We start from the raw sequence: 21008 nt of genomic DNA, 5'->3' as shown, positions 1-21008 counted from the left end.
AGCCCCTCCCACACCCCAACCCCCTGCCCCAGCCCAGAGCCCCTCCCACACCTTGAAACTCCCTCTTTCCCGGCCCCACCCCACAGCCCTCACCCCAACCTTCTGCCCCAGCCCTGAGCTCCTCCCACACCCCAAATCTCTCATCCCCAGCTCCATTGTGTCATGGGCGTCAACAACTTTCTTCAACTGGGTCACCAGAAAAAGTTTGAAAACCACTGTTTTATAGGACTGTACCTCTAGTCCCTGCTGGACATTTAAACTGCATCATTAAAAGCTTCATAAAATTAAGTGTGATTTTTAGGCCCAACCCAGGACTGGAAGAGCAGGCCACTGAACTTCAATGGGAGATGGGCTCTTATGAAAATCTCAGCCTAAGGGAATCAGGTGCTAAGTTCCCTCACCTCAACAGGAAAGGAAATCCCATCCATAGGTACCACTGAGAGCTCATATTCATTGAAAACAACTATCAGCACCAATATGTTACTTACACATGTTCACTCCCAGGTTCTGATCCGTGTCATGTACTTGTCTGGGACTGCAGCACTCATTACCGTGGTATATATGGTGTAACTGGGGGAAAAGGGGGAAAAAAGATGTACTGTGTGCTTAAAATACCATCTCAAATCCAGGAAGATACGGGTAACAACAGCAAAGCAATAGAATCAATCTTACTAGAAAGAAGCATTCTACTTGTCCAAATCAAAACAATCAAAAGGCACAGAGTGTTGAAATATCCGGAAGAGTTTGGTAACACTGACAGCCAAATTCTCTCCTGGTGCAAAATGGCACAGCTCTATAGAGATCAAGGGAATTTTACCCAGCAGAAAATATGCCCTAAATTGTGAGTCTGTATCTATTTGATCAGTTTACTAGAATATTAATAGTATTGATCTCAATTGTTACAGTGACAGAATTCAAATTGTGAGGAAGAGTATAAGCACAATATATAGGGGCTTAAATCCTTGTTGCTGACCCTGAGGAACCAATTCCAGAGCTCTTTGCGTGATTGAGGGAAGCTGTGGAGATACTGAGCTACGTCTAAAAATAAAACAGGACAACAGGAAGAAGGGGAGATGCAAATTTTTGTAAAACATAGAGCCATTATGGAGCCAGTGAAAGAACTCAGCACTGGTTAGGCATGCAGTAGCTTGTAAAACTACACTCAGTAGCTACGGTATGCATGTATTATTTTTTCCTCTTCAAAGCAAAGCAAATTTACTAACACTGATTAACAAAGGCAAGAGTTGCAACAAAAACTAAGTGGAAAATGAACATTCAACATATCAGGAACAAGATGCATCACTCAGGGGAAGACTGGCTGGTCTGAGTATCAATTTGCTTCATTGTTGCATATTATTGTGAAGTGTAGACTCCACACACAGGAGGACTGAGCCTTATGAACTATGGTTCTTTTACTGGACAGTGAGTGACCGACAAAGAAGTCAGAAACCCAAGTGAGGGCAGACACTGAAAAGCACTGAGCACAGGAGCAGTGTTTAAGGCTGGGGAAAATCATGGGATATTTTGCACAGTTAAAGGAAAATCTTCTGATAATCTAAATCGAAATTAAATATAAACTGCCCTGGTGTGGCAATGGGCATTGATCTATGTTTCTAAACATGATACTTACTTGTTTAAGACCGGCCTCACTGATAATACCTATTCAAAAAAATTAAAGAGCCTGTCATTTTGTCAGATTAAAAGAAATGTTTAAGGCTATTTAGAAACAGTCGGATACAATTATTTAAGATGGATAACGCAAGATCAAAGGTTACCCTATCCATTTTTAAAAATCAGAGCACTTTATTGAACATTTTTAAACAAAAAAGCTTTGCAAATGCACAAAGTTTTGTCAAGTTCCTCCATTTAAGAGGAACTTGTATCAACCTTCTACCCCCTCTCTAAGTGTCTGCAGTATTTATACCTGTGCTTGTACCAAAGAAATCATCTAATAATGCTGGTGATACAGTCAACCTGCGTTCCTCACATGCTCCTGTCTGAGCAATCAGAATACAGCTATGTTACACATGTTCCTCATTTAAAAGTAATAGTTCATAGCATCCTAAAAGGAACCACTACAATTATAGTATATAATGGGCAGAAATCAGTGGAACTTGTACTTTTAATTCCCTAATGTGCTTCTGAAAGTCTACCATATCTGAATTACTGCCTAAAAACCCCACACAAGAATCAAGGCTGCCCAATTAATTCTGGATGCTCAGTTTGAGACCACTGTAGCCTAATTTTCAGAGAAGCTGAGCACCCACAGTGTCAGCTGAAGCCAATGGGGGCTGAAAATTAAACCCCAGGATTCTCAACTTGGGCGCTCCAAAATTGAGTCACCCACAATTCACAGACACTGGAAAATTTGGGCTTAAGTGACTTGCCCAAGGTCATACACTAAATCAGCAGCACAGCCTGGCTCAGTTCTCCATCACTAGAGCGCAGTTCAAGTGACCCTTGACGACAATCGCCACTCAAATGAGCAAACATGAGCCCTTTGCTGTATATCCTTAGCCATGAAATGCCTGTGTAATTTTCCAAATCCTCACTAAAAACCGTCACATTCCTTAATCGCTGTTCTAACCTTCTCTCCAAACAGCAGAATTTTTAGTCAACATCCAGACATCATGATGCAAAATTTAAAAGAAATACCTGAAAGAGGGTCTCAAAATTAATATTGTCCCATCCAGTGGCATTGAGAGCTTTAATGGCTGCAGTTCTGCAAGGAAAGGATGCAACGTCACTCAACAAAAATAACGGCCATAGAAAACGTTATGCAGCCTGAATGAGAAATGTTGGCCACTAAATCAATCCACATCAAAACATCTGCTTGGGGCTTAATTACACTAAAAGATGGTATGAGCTGAATCCAATCGACCATAATTGAATGAGAGGCATTACCATTAGAGGATATAGCTACAGAACTGCAGCCAATCTGCCAACACATTTTGCCCCCTTGCATCAAACAGCCAAATCAACTAAAAATGTTGCTGAGGCTTTTAACAATGCCTCCAAACAGCCTGTCATTGTGAGGCCTGAACACTATGGTTAGGGTTAAATTCTGTCTTCTACTGGGACACCAACACCAAGCATCTTTCCCTTCCCACGATTTTCTTCTGCCTCATGTTAGAGAGTCGTCACCCTGTGACCACTGTGCTTCCAGCCAAAGAGCACTGGAACCAGGCAGTATCACTCCTTACCTGGTCTAGTTTCTTCTGAGTGAGGCTGCAGGAGCTGAAGTGGCTGCCTGCTCAGCACATGAAGCTGCCCAGGGAAGCACCCAAGAAGCCTGTGTCACCTCTTAAATACAAAAACGGCATCCGGGGTCACAACTCCTACTCAAACTCACCTTCGTTTATCAAATGGAGGAGGAGCAACCCAGTGGTCATAGTTTGTTTCCACACGGAACCACCTACACCACAAAACAAACCAAAAAAGCAAGTGTAATTTCACCCAGTTGCACAGGTGGCTAATAAAAACAGACATGAGGTTTTTTTGGCATGTTTGTTTGTTTTACTTTAGTGAAAAAGATAAGGTTTTTTAAAATGCTTTTTACTTCTGTTAGCCCTGCAAAGCCAGCATTACTAACAGAGAATCAGCTGGATTCATCTTGTGCATCAACTGAATTGTCTGCTAAATTCTAGTTACGACGACAAATTATTTACCCAATAGTAATATCTGAACCTAGTGGGGTTGCAGATAGGTCACAGATAGCGCAGTTTAGCATGCAAATCTTTTATTACCAGCGATGATACAAAAGGAGGAAAGAATCCAGCATAACTTTCAGATCCCAAAGTGAGTGTGCAAGGCTAACAGTCAGAAAAACATCCTGTTACTTGTAAATTGAGCTGTACATCAGTGACACACATGAATTTGAAACATCCCTGAATCTCCTACATACATGCAGACTGGCATATTATTGCCAGTGAAGCGGCTCAGCAATTGGATAGCATTCATATCTGTACCAGTAACTGAATTGTACTTCTTGTCACAGGCTTATATAATCTCAATTGTGTGTATTGTCCTCAGTAAAAAAAAAAAAAACAATCCACATGTCCCTTTTCTCCCCCCGGTTCTCTGAGGACTGCCCCTGCCCTGTCCGAAAGTGGCTTCCCTGGCTGAGGAGGGCTGGATGGAGCTCCATTCAGAGACATTAGCGAAAGCATCTCCAGGCTCAACCATAGTCGACACTGCAGACCACAAGATGCTGCCCTCCCACCGCGTCTTGGGTCTATTGAACACTCTTCCCAATAGCAGCTCACAAAGGTGAAACAAAGCAACATTTGTGGCCACTTACGCTCCAGCTGTGGGCTCAAGAGGCCAGATGTCTGCCGGCCCCCTTCTATTCCTTGTGATGACCACGCCCTCTTTGGGCGACGTTCCTGCGACGATGTAGTAAACGTCCGCAATGATCGGGGTCGCAGCCAGTTTGAGAACGGCAGCTTGAAAGTCTGCAGCTTTGCTCAGGGTCTAGTGCAAAACCAAAATCACTGGGAATCAATACTGCACAGCCTGCCGAGACACTGCATCAAGACAGCTCAGAGCCGGGGGGCTCTTGGCTCCAGTGAAGGCTGCATTTTATGGAAAAGGTCAGTTTTGGCTTAGTGATCAGTAGAGTGGGTATCTGTGTAGTATGGGAATGGTTTCTCATTTAGGCCCTGATCTTGCAATCAATGTATGCACTCTAAGCAGGCCCACTGAAGCCAAGAGGACTAGGCAATGTGCTTGAACTTAAGCACGCATCTAAATGTTGGCAGAACTGGAACCATATATAAACCCAAATTGTACACCACATCCTCCCACTAGTGAGAAGTTAATGCTAAGAGTCGTTCCTTTCAACTCATCAGGCCCATTAGGAAGAATGAGGAAACCAAAAAAGAGAAAAACAACCCCAAGACTGGGATTTTTAAAGGAGCCTAAGGAAATTAGGCCCCTGCTCCTAGCTGACTTTCAATGGGACTTGGGTAGTTAACTCCCTTAGGCTCCTTTGAATATCCCAGCCCAAGCACACGATTGTCAGGTAGGTCCAGGTTTGGTGAACACACATTTTTCCCCACAGCTAGTAAGTGACATTTTTAAAAATTCCATGAAAATAGCTGTCCAACCCGACTTCCACCATTCGGCATAAGAACCAGGAAAGGACAATGACTAGGAATTGAGTACTCTGGTTTCACCATCCCAACTGAGTAAAATATAGAAAGTACCCAGAGAGCATCAATGATGAAAAGTAAAGGACCTGAGTGTGTTGTCAATTTCCACGGAAGCACTTTGCAGGACTGAGCCCTAAATTATGGGATGAAAGAAAAAAGGCTTCTCCAGGCCTTGGTTTTAACTTTGGTTTATGTGAATACTGGTGGCAGTGGGGAGATAAAAATGCAAATGAGTTATTTAAACCTTACTCCTGCAAACTTATACACGTAACTTCATGCACACGGCTAGTCCCATTGATGTCAATGGAGTTACTCATAAGTGTAAAACTATGCACATGCTGAAGTGTTTGCAAGATTAGGGCTGTAGGAAATACTCCCTTAAAAACTGACCCTAACAAATTAACACAGTACAGGAATTAAAAGAAAACAGGGCTTGTGAAATAAAAACAAACAAATGAGACAGCAGGTACCTTGTATAACAAGGTACATGAAGAAATTAAATGTTTAGCAATGTCAGGCTCTCGGTAACCAAAGGTTTGGTTTTTTTCCTCATATACAGCTGTCTCAATGTTTGCTCATTATTCCACTGCAGTTATGCAAGAAACATATGGTGCGTATGGTACAAAGGTCACTACCATTGTCTAGACTGCACCTGCAAATTCATTTCAGATGTGCTGAACTAGTATCAGGTGTGTGAATGAGAGCCAAACAGGAAAGAAGCAGGAGGTTGGATTTGTGTGTCACAATGTGTAAGTGCTCTCCTCTCATCACCTTGTTCAAAGTCACTTGTTTGGTTCCCTTAGCCTGGGATCTGTGCACTGAAATCCTAATAATTGCTTAGAGCTTCGTGCACATACTTCCTATGCAGCCCTCTGTACATTTCTATCTTCATTCCACATATCATGGCAAGATGGAGTTTGGTTACAGACAGTTAATTTTCTTTAGCTTTTGGACAAGATGTACCTGGCATTTCAAAAAGATTATTACTATTGGGGGTTCAGTAATCAGCTATAGGGAGAACTCTGCAATTCAGGAAATCTAGTATGCTCAGGTTTCAGAGTGGCAGCCGTGTTAGTCTGTATCAGCAAAAAGAACGAGGAGTCCTTGTGGCACCTTAGAGACTAACAAATTTATTTGGGCATAAGCTTTCGTGGGCTAGAACCCACTTCATCAGATGCATGGAGTGGAAAATACAGGAGCAGGTATAAATACATGAAAAGATGGGAGTTGTCTTACCAAATGTGAGGTCAGTCTAACGAGACAATTCAATTAACAGTAGCATACCAAGGGAGGAAAAATAACATTTGAAGTGGTAATGAGAGTGGTCCATTTCAAAAAGTTGACAAAACTTCAAAAACAGACTGCAATGTGAAACTGCAGAACTTGAATTAAATTGCAAATTGGACACCATCACATTAGGCCTGAATAAAGACTGGGAGTGGTTGGGTCATTACAAAACCTAAACCTAATTACCCCCATACTAATTTCCCCCTACTGTTGCTCATACCTTCTTGTCAACTGTTTGAAATGGGCCAGTCTCATTACCACTTCAAAAGTTTTTTTTCCTTCCTTGGTAGCCTACTGTTAATTGAATTGTCTCGTTAGACTGACCTCACACTTGGTAAGGCAACTCCCATCTTTTCATGTATTTATACCTGCTCCTGTATTTTCCACTCCATGCATCTGATGAAGTGGGTTCTAGCCCACGAAAGCTTATGCCCAAATAAATGTGTTAGTCTCCAAGGTGCCACAAGGACTCCTCTTTGTTCTAGTATACTCACGAACTTTCAACAAACACCCAGTGTTACACATAACGACTCCCTCCTTGAAAATTTAATCTCTCCCCTTTGGAGTTTCACCAAATGAATCAAATATAAGATCCCACAATGCCACTTTGATGCCTCAACAGGTGTGTATTATTTTTCAATGTCTTCGTTTTGAGATATTCTGGCAAAAGGCATTTGGCTTTACAATTAAAAACTGTTACACTAATTGTTTCAGTACATACATATTGCTGAAGGCAAAACATTGGATAAGCAGGTGGTTATTTTAAATCGAATCCCTGCAACAACTAACTAGCTTCTGCAGAAGTGTTCATTCAGGTTCTTCTGAGTTTGAGATGGGAACTGAATCTTCTCAAGAAGATTCAGACTAGCTCTCATCTAGCTAACTCAATATCAGTGAAGACATGGCAACACAAACTACCTGCTGAAGTACAGACCCAAGGACCCAAAAGAACTTGTACGCCTATGCCATCGTGGCTTCACGGCTTTTGTTATCTGATCTACCTAGATCAAAGCCAGCTCAGGTGTGTCTACATGCGCTGTATTCGCACCTCTGACTGCAGAAGAGACAGACCCTTTGTGACAGATTTATCAAAACTGCCAACTACAGTGCTGCTTTCAGACACCACACACCTGCTCCGCAGTGGAACATACTGTTTATTTTACTTGGAAACGAAAGCGTCTTGTTTGTTGTAATTCATGACACTGAGAAGCAGCGCAGTTTTATCTCGCCAACTACCCAGTACATCGCATATATGTATGAACCACGTGGGATTCCATTAAACCATAATCTTAGCCAGAGTTTAAATGCCTGTGTACTTCTCACTGTGAAGCTGAATACTTGCTGAAGCAATAGCCTAAATATGCAACTATATTTGCAAATAGTGTAAAATACCTTCCCTATCACATACCCATCTGTATGTCTAGCTACCAGTGCAGCTATGTCATAAATATAAAGTGAAGGGTAAACACCTTTAAAATTCCTCCTGGCCAGAGGAAAAACCCTTTCACCTGTAAAGGGTTAAGAAGCTAGGATAACCTCGCTGGCACCTGACCAAAAGGACCAATGAGGAGACAAGATACTTTCCAAGTTGGAGTGGGGGAGAAACAAAGGTTCTCTTTGTCTGTGTGTTGTTTTTGCCAGGACCAGAGCAGGAATGCAGGTCAGAACTCCTGTAAAGGGCTAATAAGCAATCTAGTTAGATATGTGTTAGATTCTGTTTTGTTTAAATGGCTGATAAAATAAGTTGTGCTGGAGGGAATGTATATTCCTGGTTTTGTGTCTTTTTGTAACTTAAGGTTTTGCCTAGAGGGATTCTCTATGTTTTGAATCTGATTACCTGTAAGGTATTTACCATCCTGATTTTACAGAGGTGATTCTTTTATTTTTTCTTCAATTAAAATTCTTCTTTTAAGAACCTGATTGCTTTTTCATTGTTCTTAAGATCCAAGGGTTTGGGTCTGTGTTCACCTATGCAAATTGGTGAGAATTTTTATCAAGCCTTCCCCAGGAAAGGGGGCGTAGGGTTTGGGAGGATTTTGGGAGGGGGAAAGACGTTTCCAAGCGGGCTCTTTCCCTGTTATATATTTATTAGACACTTGGTGGTGGCAGCAATAAAGTCCAAGGGCGAAAGGTAAAATAGTTTGTATCTTGGGGAAGTTTTAACCTAAGCTGGTAAAAATAAGCTTAGGGGTTTTTTCATGCAGGTCCCCACATCTGTACCCTAGAGTTCAGAGTGGGGTAAAATACCTTCCCTATCGCATACCCACCTGTATGTCTAGCTAACAGTGCAGCTATTATGCATTTACACTACTTTGTAGCCACCTGGTCCCTTAAAATACTTCCTGTTCTGTGGGACGGGCGTCTTTTCACAGAAACTTAAATGTTACTGAGTGATAAATTCAAGCTACTTGGCAAGAAGCCCCTGCAGTACTGGAAGGGCCTCTATTTCCTGCCTTCGGACAGTTTATAGCTCAAAAACTCTCAACCAATACAATACGCTCCTATACAGGTCATATACTTGCCAGGGTATCTATGTAATTTTCAACACAAATGAAAAATGGAACGACAAAGTTCTTATTATACTTTGCGTCTTCAAACAGCTAGTGGTATGTGACTAAGATAAAGAAGATAGAACACTTTGCATACGTACATCCCTGACAAGCCAGCTGACTGGGACGTTTCGACTCAGGAAAGCAGCTACCGCATTCTCCCACCATCTTCCCTTATCTGAAAAAAGAAAAGGGAAGTGCTATTATACACGCAGGCAATTCCTGCTGCCAACCAATACCTATACTGTGTATCTTCATCATCTCTCCCCATCTTACCATCCTTCACTTCTCCTCTCAAGCTCTGTTTTCGATCTCTATAATCCTCTCCCTCACCAACAAAGTACAGTACAATAAATTCTCTAGCCATGCTGCTATTGGGAATCAAAGTGACAGCCACTGATTACCAACTTCAGCATCAGCTGCAGCAACTTTTGGGTGGAGAATGACCCACCAGGTAGCTATAATGCGACAGCCACTGCGTCAGGGACCAATACTGCAACAGAGTTTGGGACAACTAGTCTTTTCTCACTTTACCTACACCAAAAACCCAAAAGTAAAATCACTGTAGGAGACTCAATATCAAGTGAATTTAAGGGGCACTGTCACAAGAAGTACTCAACACCTCTCAGGAAAGACCAACACTAACAATTTCAGTCGTAAAGTCCCCACGTTCCTTTCCCATTACAGTTGGTGACTCACTGGCTTTTCCATTTATAAACATTATTTCTTCATAGCAGAATACTGGGCAAGAGAAAGGCTGAGGTTAGTGTAACAGAGGGCAGAGTCTTGTAACACACATTAACGACATGGTCACAATTCAGCCAGCCACGCCTAAACTGTTAACAGCTTCTAGGGGAAACGCTCCTACTTTTATGTTCCCTGTATAATTTATTGTATTTTAATTCTACAAAGAATGAAAAGTACTGGACAGAAATCTGGAGCACAGCTAAAAAAGCAGTGATGACTCTTTGGCTGAAGAAAACTAAGCAGAACAGAAACTGACATTCATGGTTAAAATTATCCACGGGCCAGAAACACAAATGAGAAAGTCCACAGGAAGAATCCTTCCTGTCACTTAAATAACTTTTAGGCTAATGTAGAGCCATCACCTCCTCTAGTCTCATGACTCCTTCCCTCAATTTTATCTCAATAGTTCAGCGGTAGGTAAAAAAAGCAAGCCAGCGGCAGTTGTTATTCTGCACAACAGCAATACACGCTCCCCGCACGCTGCTGTTGGTGCTATTGTTCTTTGTAGAGACCAAGGTCATACATCCTTATCATATAAGAGTATATGAAGCAAGATCATCATCTCAGTCCAGTGCCTGGTGGACAAGGGTGCCCTAACTTGACCCACATCGAACTACCTCTCAACTCTGGTGCTCAGACCCATCTCTAATATTTAACAATGCTTAATTCTCCTTTTGCCTCCCCCTCATTAAACATTGGTTTGCTTCCTTCAAAAACTGGGATCCAAGGTCTGACCGTTCTATACATGCCTCTACATCTTTCAATCTAAACTCAGGTTCCCAAGGGGGAGAGACTGGCCTCTAACTTAAAGGGACATTGCCACCTCTGCCTTCATTGCTCTCAAATGCTTTTCCATTGTCATCAGTTGTCCCTTCTCTCTCCAATGACCCTTCAAGTGGGTCTGCACTGCTTCTCAGTCTTCCCTCATCCCTTAATCCACTGTCTCCAACCACTTCTTCAACCCTTCTTTTCCCACGCTGCAGATCCAACTGCCTCTCTTCTCCTCTTTTCCCCCGTATGCATGGGCCCTACCATACTAGAACAGGCCAGGGGATCCAGGCTTTTGACTCCCTGCACAAGATGGTCTCTTTCTCTCAGCCCCATGTCTCCCTTCCTCAGTGGCGTCTCCTCAAAGGGCCACAAATTCTCCTCCTGCTGCCTCCCCAGAATTCCCCCATCTCCTGCTTCTGCTGTTTGAAGTTCAAATGCTGCCATATAGACATCTAAACATCTCTCCTCTTCGGGGTGGCCACAGGTGCTTATGTATGCAGGAGGCCAGAAAGTTGTGCTCTACCCCACTTCAGTGGCCAGCATGTTTGAGGGAGACTCTGGCAGAAGAGTCGGACAAGGATAAAAGCAGCTGAACTGCAGTAAGTCCCATCTAACGTAGGAGAGTTGTCAGGCATAAGGTGATAGCTCCAACCTCACTTAGACAAAAGTGCTTTAGAACGATGTTCAACTACATCATTTACAACTAAGGAGTTAAACTATTGAAATGTTTTGGTATGACAGTGCTATGGTTGTGAGCTTGACTTACCTCGTTCATCACCAGAAATTGTAAACTTGTGTGGACTCTGTCCGGTCCATAAGCCGACATAGCCCATAAATGTGGTACCCTTATACGCTACCTGAAATCAGAAAATGTACACCATTCTACAGTTATGGGACAGACATGTTTTTAATACAATGGTCCAAAACAGATTCTTACATTTTACCTGTGGATTTCCAGTGAAGAAATAACTGGATTCCAACATTTGTCATTTGAAAAAGTTAACGCAATAACATTATGACATTCAAATATCTGCATCATGATTGAAGAAGGAAACTAGAGATAAAAAAAGCGAAGATTAAATTCCATTGCATTTCATTGCTAAGGATAACCCAACTGCTATTAAAATGTTGTTCAAGTTAGCGAGTGTCTGACTGTGAGGCAGAATCCTCCATTTCTAAGATAGACAGATATGAGGAGACTGCAACAGCAAATACATCATTTAAAATATTAAAAACTAAAACACACACATTGGTCAGCGCATATAATATTTGCAGAAGTTGTCAGACTGACAGCCATGCAATAAGATTCTTAAAAAGGAAAAGATAGTGTTGAAAGGGAAGAATCAGAGAAATCAGAGACGAAAATTACTTGTTAGGCTCTCCAATCCCTCTCCTCACCAAAACTGAGCTCTACTGCATGTGTTCAAATATTTTGATCATGTTTTAAATGTGCTCTGCGTTTGGTCTCCTTGGGAGACTATTCTCCAGCCAAATACATCGCACAATCAAGAAGATTTTTCTCAAACTCAGTCTGAGTTCCCCTTTTCTTAACTTCCTTCCATTAAACTCTTGTTATACACCCATGTACCACCTTAAATAATTCCTCTCCATTCTTGGAGTTTTCACCATTCTAATATTTGTAAACTTGTGTTCTCCCTTCACTATCCTATACATATTTTGCTCTTTCAATATTTCCTTGTAAGTAGGTCTCTCCTGGCCCCAGGTCAATTTTGTTTTAGTATGAATTCTGTCCAGTTTTTCAATTTCTCTCTGATATTGTGGTGCCCAAAAATGAATAACTCAAATGCAGTTACACCGTAGCCCCAGAGAGAGAGGCTGGGGTGCTCAGATACTACAATGATAAACAAAGCTCTATTATATAAACCTGGACAGATGGCGAAGCACTCTAAACAGCAAATATTCTATTACTCATTTTCTTGCACTCCTCTGTGGATTTGTTATTCAAACCACTAAGTCCAGCTGCTTAAAAATATGCAGACCTGTGTGCCATTCTCAGAAAACAGCATCAACCCGTACCAAAAACAGACCATACCTGCCCATTTTGCATAAACTGCACGTCAATTGTCATCTTGCGTAAAATATCTCCGAAAGCATAGTCCATGTTCCGACCATGGTAAATCTTTCCCTTGGAATCTTGAGCAACAATACTGGTACAGAACCTTGGAAAACAAAAGCAGAAGGGAACTATCTAAAAAACCCCAAAACACAGAGATTTTTTCAATATTGAATAATTTTTCAGGAAATTTCTTACGGCCGTGACTGAACCTTTATTTTATTTTCTCTGTAAAATGCCATTAGCACTTATGGCATTGCATATACAAATGTTAAACAGCTACAGTTTAAAAAACCACATGTGGAGACCACAAAGCAATGTAAACGCTCATCTGTGACAGTAAAAGTTGCGTTTGCAACCTTCTCTCCGCCCCTTTCAGCATATGTATTACGATGCCATCTTTAATTATATACCATTTCTATACTGTACATATTGCCATCCAATTGTTTTTACTGACTGAGATACACATCTATAATATCCTATAGTACTATGTGCTACTCTTTGTCTGACAGACCAACAGAGTCCATGAAAAGAAAAGGAGGACTTGTGGCACCTTAGAGACTAACCAATTTATTTGAGCATAAGCTTTCGTGAGCTACAGCTCACTTCATGGGATGCTGCAGCTCACGAAAGCTCATGCTCAAATAAATTGGTTAGTCTCTAAGGTGCCACAAGTACTCCTTTTCTTTTTGCGAATACAGACTAACACGGCTGCTACTCTGAAAAGAGTCCATGAAAGTTATTTATAGGACAAACACAATTATAACCCAGCACTATAATTCCTAGCTATAAAGGTCAGGTGCTACTCTTGGTACATAGGCATCTCAGTTTCCTCCAACCATAAAAATACCTTTTCAAGCAGGTAACATGCTGCTTTCATTCACTAACCTTAAAGGTACCAATCCCCATCCCGCTGCAAATTATCAACCAGTTCAGCAGTTTCTTTGGATACAAAAAATCTAAAATTATGCCCATAAAATAAATGATGTATCTACATTTACCTTGACAAGCCCAGGGTCAAGTTAAAAAGAATTAACTTAGCTAGGTCTCTCTCTTCTCCCTTGACTAAAACAATAATTACCCTTAATATAACAGGATTGGGCCCGATATTAAAATGCATGCTTTATATATTGGTTCTCAACTCTCTAAAGGCAAAAATCAAAAAAGATATTGAATTATTGACAATGAAAATGATAAAAATATATCAGAATTTAAAAAATTATGTGTACTTATGGTTGTAGAAAAAATTTGTATTATTTAAGAAACAGGATGTAATCATGTAATGAAAGACTGTATTATGATGTATGTACACAAGAGAGGCGTTCAAATTACACATGCAGCCTCTTAACACTGACTGCTCCTGACCTGAGTGCTTAACTGTGCAACTTAACATCTCTGCAATGCCCTAGCTTACTCATCATGAGGTCCAGGGAAGTGAGTCCCAGGAGTTGTGCAATTTTTTGTCTTACAAGACATAGTGAATAGAGCTGAGTGGGAAATGTTTTTCCTGTCTTGGGAAAATTTTCCCATCCCAAATAGGGACAAAAAGTTGAAGTCTCAAAAGTTTTTGCAAACTGACAATCCAAAAAAAAAAAAAATTAAATCAGTTTAGGTCAATCAAAATGCTTTGTTTTGATTTCAACCTTTTAATGTTTTATATTTTAAACTATAATTAACTTAAATTTCTAAATAAAAAGTCATTTTAAACAGAAAAATGGAAATTTTTCATTTCAAATGTTTCAAAACAGGACATTTCGACAATTTCAAAACTTCCCAAAAACTTGAGACAGACAAGAAATCTATCGAAACCAACCCTTTCCCGCAAACAATTTCAGTTTTGATGAATTGGCACTGTCTGACAAAAAAGTTGAGTCAAAAATTTCACAACCAGCTCTAATAGTGATTGAGGCATTCACAGCTCATTGTTACTGGATTGCTAAATTTGCCACTCAAGCATTTATAACATAACCTTTAGCAGTGCATGTTATACATTTAGCACTTCTTAGTTAAAATCTCACTGCACTTAGAATGTGATTTTCAAATGCTCAGACTTGGTAAAATCAAAATAAATTTTCATCAGAACATTAAGACACTTTCCTTCAATGAGAGAGATATCCCCACCAAATTTCAACTTCAGTTTCCTTACACCAGCTGTTGCAGCATTTAAACGTAAAAAAATAAAATAAAAAAGCCACTAAGAACATTTTTATACTGATGAAAGCATATTTTTTTCCACTCTCCCGTTACTTGAAAACTAAACAATTTTGGCTCAAAGTTTCCCAAAACATAAATTCCAATTCAGGCAGATTTTAACCCAAAATGTGAGAGTTCAGAGAAGTTATGAGTAACTTAAACCAGTAACCAGGAGTTTAAAATGCAAATTGTTATAGAACCCTAATTATAGCAATCGGTCTCCCTCTAATACTGCTCTCTCATAGCAAACCATACCTTACAGTCTTTAACTCTTAATAGACAACTCTTCAGCTAGAAAGTAATTAACCAGAGCTATCTGGCCTTTATTAGCATTAAGAAACAACTTACACATCACAAAATAAAAATCTCCTGTTAAAAATATAGAATTTTATCCATTGTGAGTGGCATCTGAGTCATGCAGTAACACTTGAATGATTACTGAACATTTGACCATCACTTGTAGATCACGGCACACTCAAAGGAGCATATACCAAACTCTAAAAGCCATATTCAGCTCTTTTTTCAACAGGTACAACTCCAAGGACTCCAGTGGAACTGCACCCAATTACACCCAGGATACCTTTGACCTGAACTAGAAGGTATGTGTTAATGCAATATTTTTCCCTGTCTAGATAAGGTACACACACCCCTATGTAATAACCTACTGCTTATGGTAATAGTGGCACACTGTTTCCATAAAAGAGAATAGATGCCTGAGGATCCTGGAAGAAAACTGATAAAGAAAAAAATATGTCACTCTCCTTTCATAATATGCAGCAATCTAGGATTCCAAACACAGCACCCAGGCTGTTTTTACAGGATTACATGTAAAATATATTATGTTTAGATCATAGAAACGATGAGCAACAAATTAGCTTTCTGTTGCTATTTCATCACCACCTCGCATATGTTTTAGGACCCAATCCAGTGTCCTGCGGAGAATCCTCAACTCTTAATGGCTTCATTGTGAGCAGAGGGCACTGACTACCTCACAGCAGGGGCCCCGCACATATCAGATAGGTTTCAGAGTAGCAGCCGTGTTAGTCTGTATTCGCAAAAAGAAAAGGAGTACTCGTGGCACCTTAGAGACTAACCAATTTATTTGAGCATAAGCTTTCGTGAGCTACAGCTCACTTCATCGTATGCATAAAGTGGAAAGTACAGTGAGGAGACTGGAAAGTACAGTGAGGAGTACAATCTCCTCACTGTACTTTCCACTTTATGCATCCGATGAAGTGAGCTGTAGCTCACGAAAGCTTATGCTCAAATAAATTGGTTAGTCTCTAAGGTGCCACAAGTACTCCTTTTCTTTTTACATATCAGATAGTTATGCTTGCAAAGAGACAGTGTCACCTAGAGTAAGCCCAACATTCAGCTACTGTGATGAAAAGGGGTCAAAACCAAACATGGAGAGCGAATTTTTCCAGATGAAAAATTTGTGTGTCATTTTTTTTTAAATTAAACATTTCTCTGCAGTGCTGTGAACTCAAACAACCTGTTTCTGTTTCCTCATGCACTAACTGACTGACTGAAAATAAACAAAAGTTAACTTTTTCCCCCCATTTAAGCTTGGTGGCTCAGTGGTTTAAGCACTGTCCTGCTAAACCCAGGGTTGTGAGTTCAATCCTTGAGGGGGTCATTTGGGATCTGGGGCAAAAATTGGGGATTGGTCCTGCTTTGAGCAGGGGGTTGGACTAGATGACCTCCTGAGGTCCCATCCAACCCTGATATTCTATGATTTGTTCACCGTAGGAAAGAGAACTATCCTCATTTTCCCACTGTAGACAAACCCAAAAAGTAACTTGCGGCTATAGCCACAATCAGCTAACATGACAGTTTTAAACACAAATGTACTTGTTTCCAAGCGGAAGCTAAGTGATACTTAACAAACAACTTTTCAAAAATAAACAAAACAAAAAACAAAACTCATTTTCTCAGAGCAGACAAATCCTCCTTACTTCTGCTTTTTGAGTGAAATCCTACAGCCTAAATGATTAAACTAATCTAATTTACTTTTTAACTGTTAAGGATCTAATGAGCTTTTGAAGGGATGCTCCCTGCCGGTTTGCTTTGACATTTCAATTAGGACTGTCAAGCAATTAAAAAAATTAATTGCAATTAACCGCACTGTTAACAATAATAGAATACCATTTATTTAAATATTTTTGGACGTTTTCTACATTTTCAAATATATTGATTTCAATTACAACACAGAATACAAAGCGTACAGTGCTCACTTTATTTTTGATTACAAATATTTGTGCTGTGAAAAACAAAAGAAATGGTATTTTTCCATTCACCTCATACAAGTACTGTAGTGCAATTTCTTTATCATGAAAGTGCAACTTACAAATGTAGAATTAAGTACAAAAAACATGCATTCAAAAATAAAACAAGGTAAAACTGTAGAACCTACAAGTCCAATCACTCCTACTTCTTGTTCAGCCAATCACTCAGACAAACAAGTTTGTTTACATTTGCAGAAGATAATGCTGCCTGCTTCTTGTTGACAATGTCACCGAAAAGTGAGAACTGGCCTTCGCATGGCACTGTTATAGCTAGTGTCACAAGATATTTACATGCACGATGCACTAAAGATTCATATATCCCTTCACGCTTCAACCACTCTTCCAGGGGACATGCGTTCATGCTGATGACGGGTTCTGCTTGATAACCATCCAAAGCAGTGTAGACCGATGCATGTCCATTTTCATCATTATGAGTCAGAAAATCAACCTTCTGCTGGTGGCATCTTTTTTGGTGGTTTGGGTTTTGTAGTTTCCACATCAGAGTGTTGCTCTTTTAAGATTTCTGAAAGCATGCTCTACACCTCGTCACTCTCAGATTTTGGAAAGCACTTCAGATTTTTAAATCTCGGTTCAAGTGCTGTAGCTATCTTTAGAAACTTCAGATTGGTATTTTCTTTGCATTTTGTCAAATTTGCAGAGAAAGTGTTCTTAAAATGAACAACATGTGCTAGGTCATCATCCGAGACAGCTATAACATGAAATATCTGGCAGAATGTGGGTAAAACAGAGCAAGAGGCATACAATTCTCCCCCAAGGAGTTCAGTCACAAATTTAATTTTTTTTTTTTTTTTAACAACCGTCATCATCATGGAAGTATGTCCTCTGGAACGATGGCCGAAGCATGAAGATGCATATGAATCTTTAGCGCATCTGGCACATAAATATCTTGTGACGCCAGCTACAACAGTGTCATGTGAATGCCTGTTCTCACTTTCACGTGACATTGTAATGAAGAAGTGGCCAGCATTATCTCCCGTAAATGTAAACAAACTTATTTCTCTTAGTGATTGGCTGAACAAGAAGTAGGACTGAATGGACTTGTAGGCTCTAAAGTTTTACACGGTTTTGTTTCTGAGTTCAGTTAACAAAAAAACCTACATTTGGAAGTTGCACTTTCATGATAAAGAGATTGCACTACAGTACTTGTATAAGGTGAATTGAAAAATACTATTTCTTTTGTTTATCATTTTTACAGTGCAAATATTTATAATAAAAAATAATATAAAGTGAGCACTGTACACTTTATATTGTGTTGTAATCAAAATAGATATATTTGAAAATGTAGAAAAACATCCAAAATATTTAATAAATTTCCGTTGGTATTCTATTGTTTAACAGTGCGATTAATCGCGATTAATTTTTTTCATCACGATTAATTGTTTTGAGTTAATCATGTGAGTTAACTGCGATTAATTGACAGCCTTAATTTCAATATATACATTACTGCACTGCACCATCTCACCCCCCATTAGAGCATTAATGTTGCTTGATTGATTTGTATGCTCAAAATTCAGTCTGATTCCATCTCATATATTAGACCCGAGATTTATCATCTTCAATCTATTATACTTTATAGCCATTTTGCATTAAGACACTCTGCTCCACTGCCTTAAAATTGGAATATTCTGAATTTATTTCCCAGGATAAGTGAGATACTTACGCAGAAAATTCATAGGCCAAATTCACGAGAATTCCATCTCCAACACTAATCCCCAGTGCCTTGCACATTCCCAGGATCTCTCCTGCAAAGGGTTGAGGGATAAAAGACTCCAGTTCTTTTGCTACTGGCCGAATGACAGCATGGACCCACTTAGGTACACTTTCACTGAAAGACAAATCCAAAATATCAGCTAATCTTTCCCTTGAAGATGGGTGTGAGCAAGTCAGAGTGGTATGTACAGTATCTACACCTCACACATTAACCAGTTATTGGATTCACTGCCCATCTTGTCAGCACAAGACAGAAAGTTGTTTTGCGTTATCAATTATTAATTAGCAGCCACACTTGTGCTAGACTGCCTGTAGGGCTCACGATCTTATCCCTCGATCCCACAGCCATTGATCCACATAAGTAATCCCGCGGCGTTCAGCAGGATTCATGGAAGGGAAGGGAAGGGAAGCATGTGCTTAAGGCTTTACAGGGTGCAATGCTTTTTCCTCTCCCATTAGGGCCCCTCAAACTCCAAATTTTATACATTTCTAACCAGCCATCACTGTGGTATTGGGGGTTTTAAAATTGCTATTTATTAGGGTGACATTCACTCTACTTACATAAAGCCTGAGTATTGGGGCTTGAAGCTGGCAAAATCCACCATCACTCAGAGCACCCTCACCCAGCCAATGGGCCAGAACCAGCTACCTCCCCTTCCTCCCAGGTGTGCAAAGTATGGGCCCAGCCCATCATCACCCACTCGCAACATGGCCTTCCAGGGCCCCTCTGCACGGCCCCTAGGCCTGCTACCAAGGCAGCTGTTCAGCCAGCAGAGCCCCAGGGCAGGTTCCAAGCAAAGCAGCAGCTCCGGTACCATCCAGCAGGGGCCGTCCCGGCATGGGGAGATCTGCTAGGGACAAGACCAGGGGTTCTCAGACTTTTGTACTGGTGACCCCTTTCGCAGAGCAAGCCTCTGAGTGCGACCCCCCCCCCCAAATTAAAAACACTTGTTTATATATTTCACACCATTATAAATGCTGGAGGCAAAGCGGGGTTTGGGGGTGGCAGCTGGCGGCTGCCCCCCCTCCCCAGCTAATAACCTGGCGACCCCCTGAGGGGTCCCGACCCCCCCACTTTGAGAGCCCCTGGACAAGACACCAGGCAAAAGAAGCGGGTGGGGAAGGCGAGCGGAGAGCAAAGGGCGGCGGGACGACGCTGGTTGCCCGCACTCGGCTCTGCTGGCTCCATGCCCCCCCCCCGAGTGGGGCTGTGCAGCGTTGCTGAGGCAGGGCCCACCAGCCGGGCGCCACGGTGATGGGCGCCCTCGGAAAAACGAGGGGAGAGACACCCCCCCGCCCCCGAGCCACGCCCCGGGCTGGGTGTGTGGGACCGTGGGGGGCCCAGACAGCGGGGCCGGGCGGCGCCCCCAGAGACCTCGCTCACACACTCACTCACTCGATGACCCGGGCCACGGCCGCCCGCAGGAAGGCCGGGTCGAAGTGCCGCAGGGCGGGCAGCCAGCGCTGCTGCGGGGCCTGCTCCAGGCTCACGTTGCACAGCGGGGGGGCGGCCGCCGCCGCCGCCCAGAGCAGGAGCAGCAGCCCCAGCCCCAGCGCGCAGCCCCAGCCCGCGCCCATGGCCCCGGCGCCCTCGGCCCCGCTCCGAGCGGGGAGCGGCCCGCGGGGCAGGGCGGAGCCGGCAGGGGCGGGGGCCGGCGGGGAAGCTCTGCCCCCGGGCGGGGGAGGATGTGAATCCCTGGCGCTAGATAAGGAAACGGATTTCTCACCCCAAAGGGGGCTAAGCGGGCTGTGAAGCCGCTAGGTTTCAGTCAGGGCCCGAGCAGCAGCCTGGGCCTTGGGGCAAAGCTTTTAAAACATTCCCTTCGCTTGGCTCCAGCCCCACCGACCCAGCCAGGCCTGGCCTCCCTCCATCCCCGCTCAGCCAGCGCCAGCCTTAAACCACGAACGCTGCGTTCCTGGGGCTTCTGGTCCCTATTTATACAAGGCTCTAGCTACATAGGGGGGCTGGAACCGTTTCTTTTTTTTTCTTTTTTAAATTGTGGGGGTGCTGACAGCCATTGCACCAAACGGTAAAGCTTGTCTATAAAAGGGAAACCACTTCAAGCCAGGCAGCGTAGCAGCCCCCCTACTTCCAGTACCTCTGTATGCATACACAAATGGACCCAGGGCAGCAGTTCCCCTTCCTACAGGTATGGACTCAGGCTTCCGGCCAACTCTTAAAGGTGGTGTGGGTATCAGATAAACAAAGCATTAG

At 42.0% G+C, this 21008-nt stretch overlaps 1 protein-coding gene across 1 annotated transcript; it reads right to left on the bottom strand.

Annotated features, from left to right (window-relative positions):
• Positions 1 to 488: 488 nt before the first annotated feature.
• Positions 489 to 20421, bottom strand: NAAA (N-acylethanolamine acid amidase). The gene is made up of 10 exons (XM_073340417.1): positions 20190 to 20421; positions 18744 to 18908; positions 12561 to 12687; positions 11274 to 11364; positions 9091 to 9167; positions 4301 to 4473; positions 3353 to 3415; positions 2656 to 2722; positions 1631 to 1659; positions 489 to 570 (listed from the first exon to the last, which is right to left on the bottom strand). The coding sequence occupies exons 1-10, from the start codon at positions 20369 to 20371 to the stop codon at positions 495 to 497; spliced, it is 1050 nt and encodes a 349-aa protein (XP_073196518.1). The 5' UTR covers positions 20372 to 20421; the 3' UTR covers positions 489 to 494.
• Positions 20422 to 21008: the final 587 nt, after the last annotated feature.

The sequence above is a fragment of the Lepidochelys kempii genome, chromosome 4, assembly GCF_965140265.1.
Source record: "Lepidochelys kempii isolate rLepKem1 chromosome 4, rLepKem1.hap2, whole genome shotgun sequence".
NCBI classification, from domain to species: Eukaryota; Metazoa; Chordata; order Testudines; family Cheloniidae; genus Lepidochelys; species Lepidochelys kempii.
Note: the sequence above shows the minus strand (reverse complement) of the source record. Positions and strands in the feature narration are given on the sequence as shown.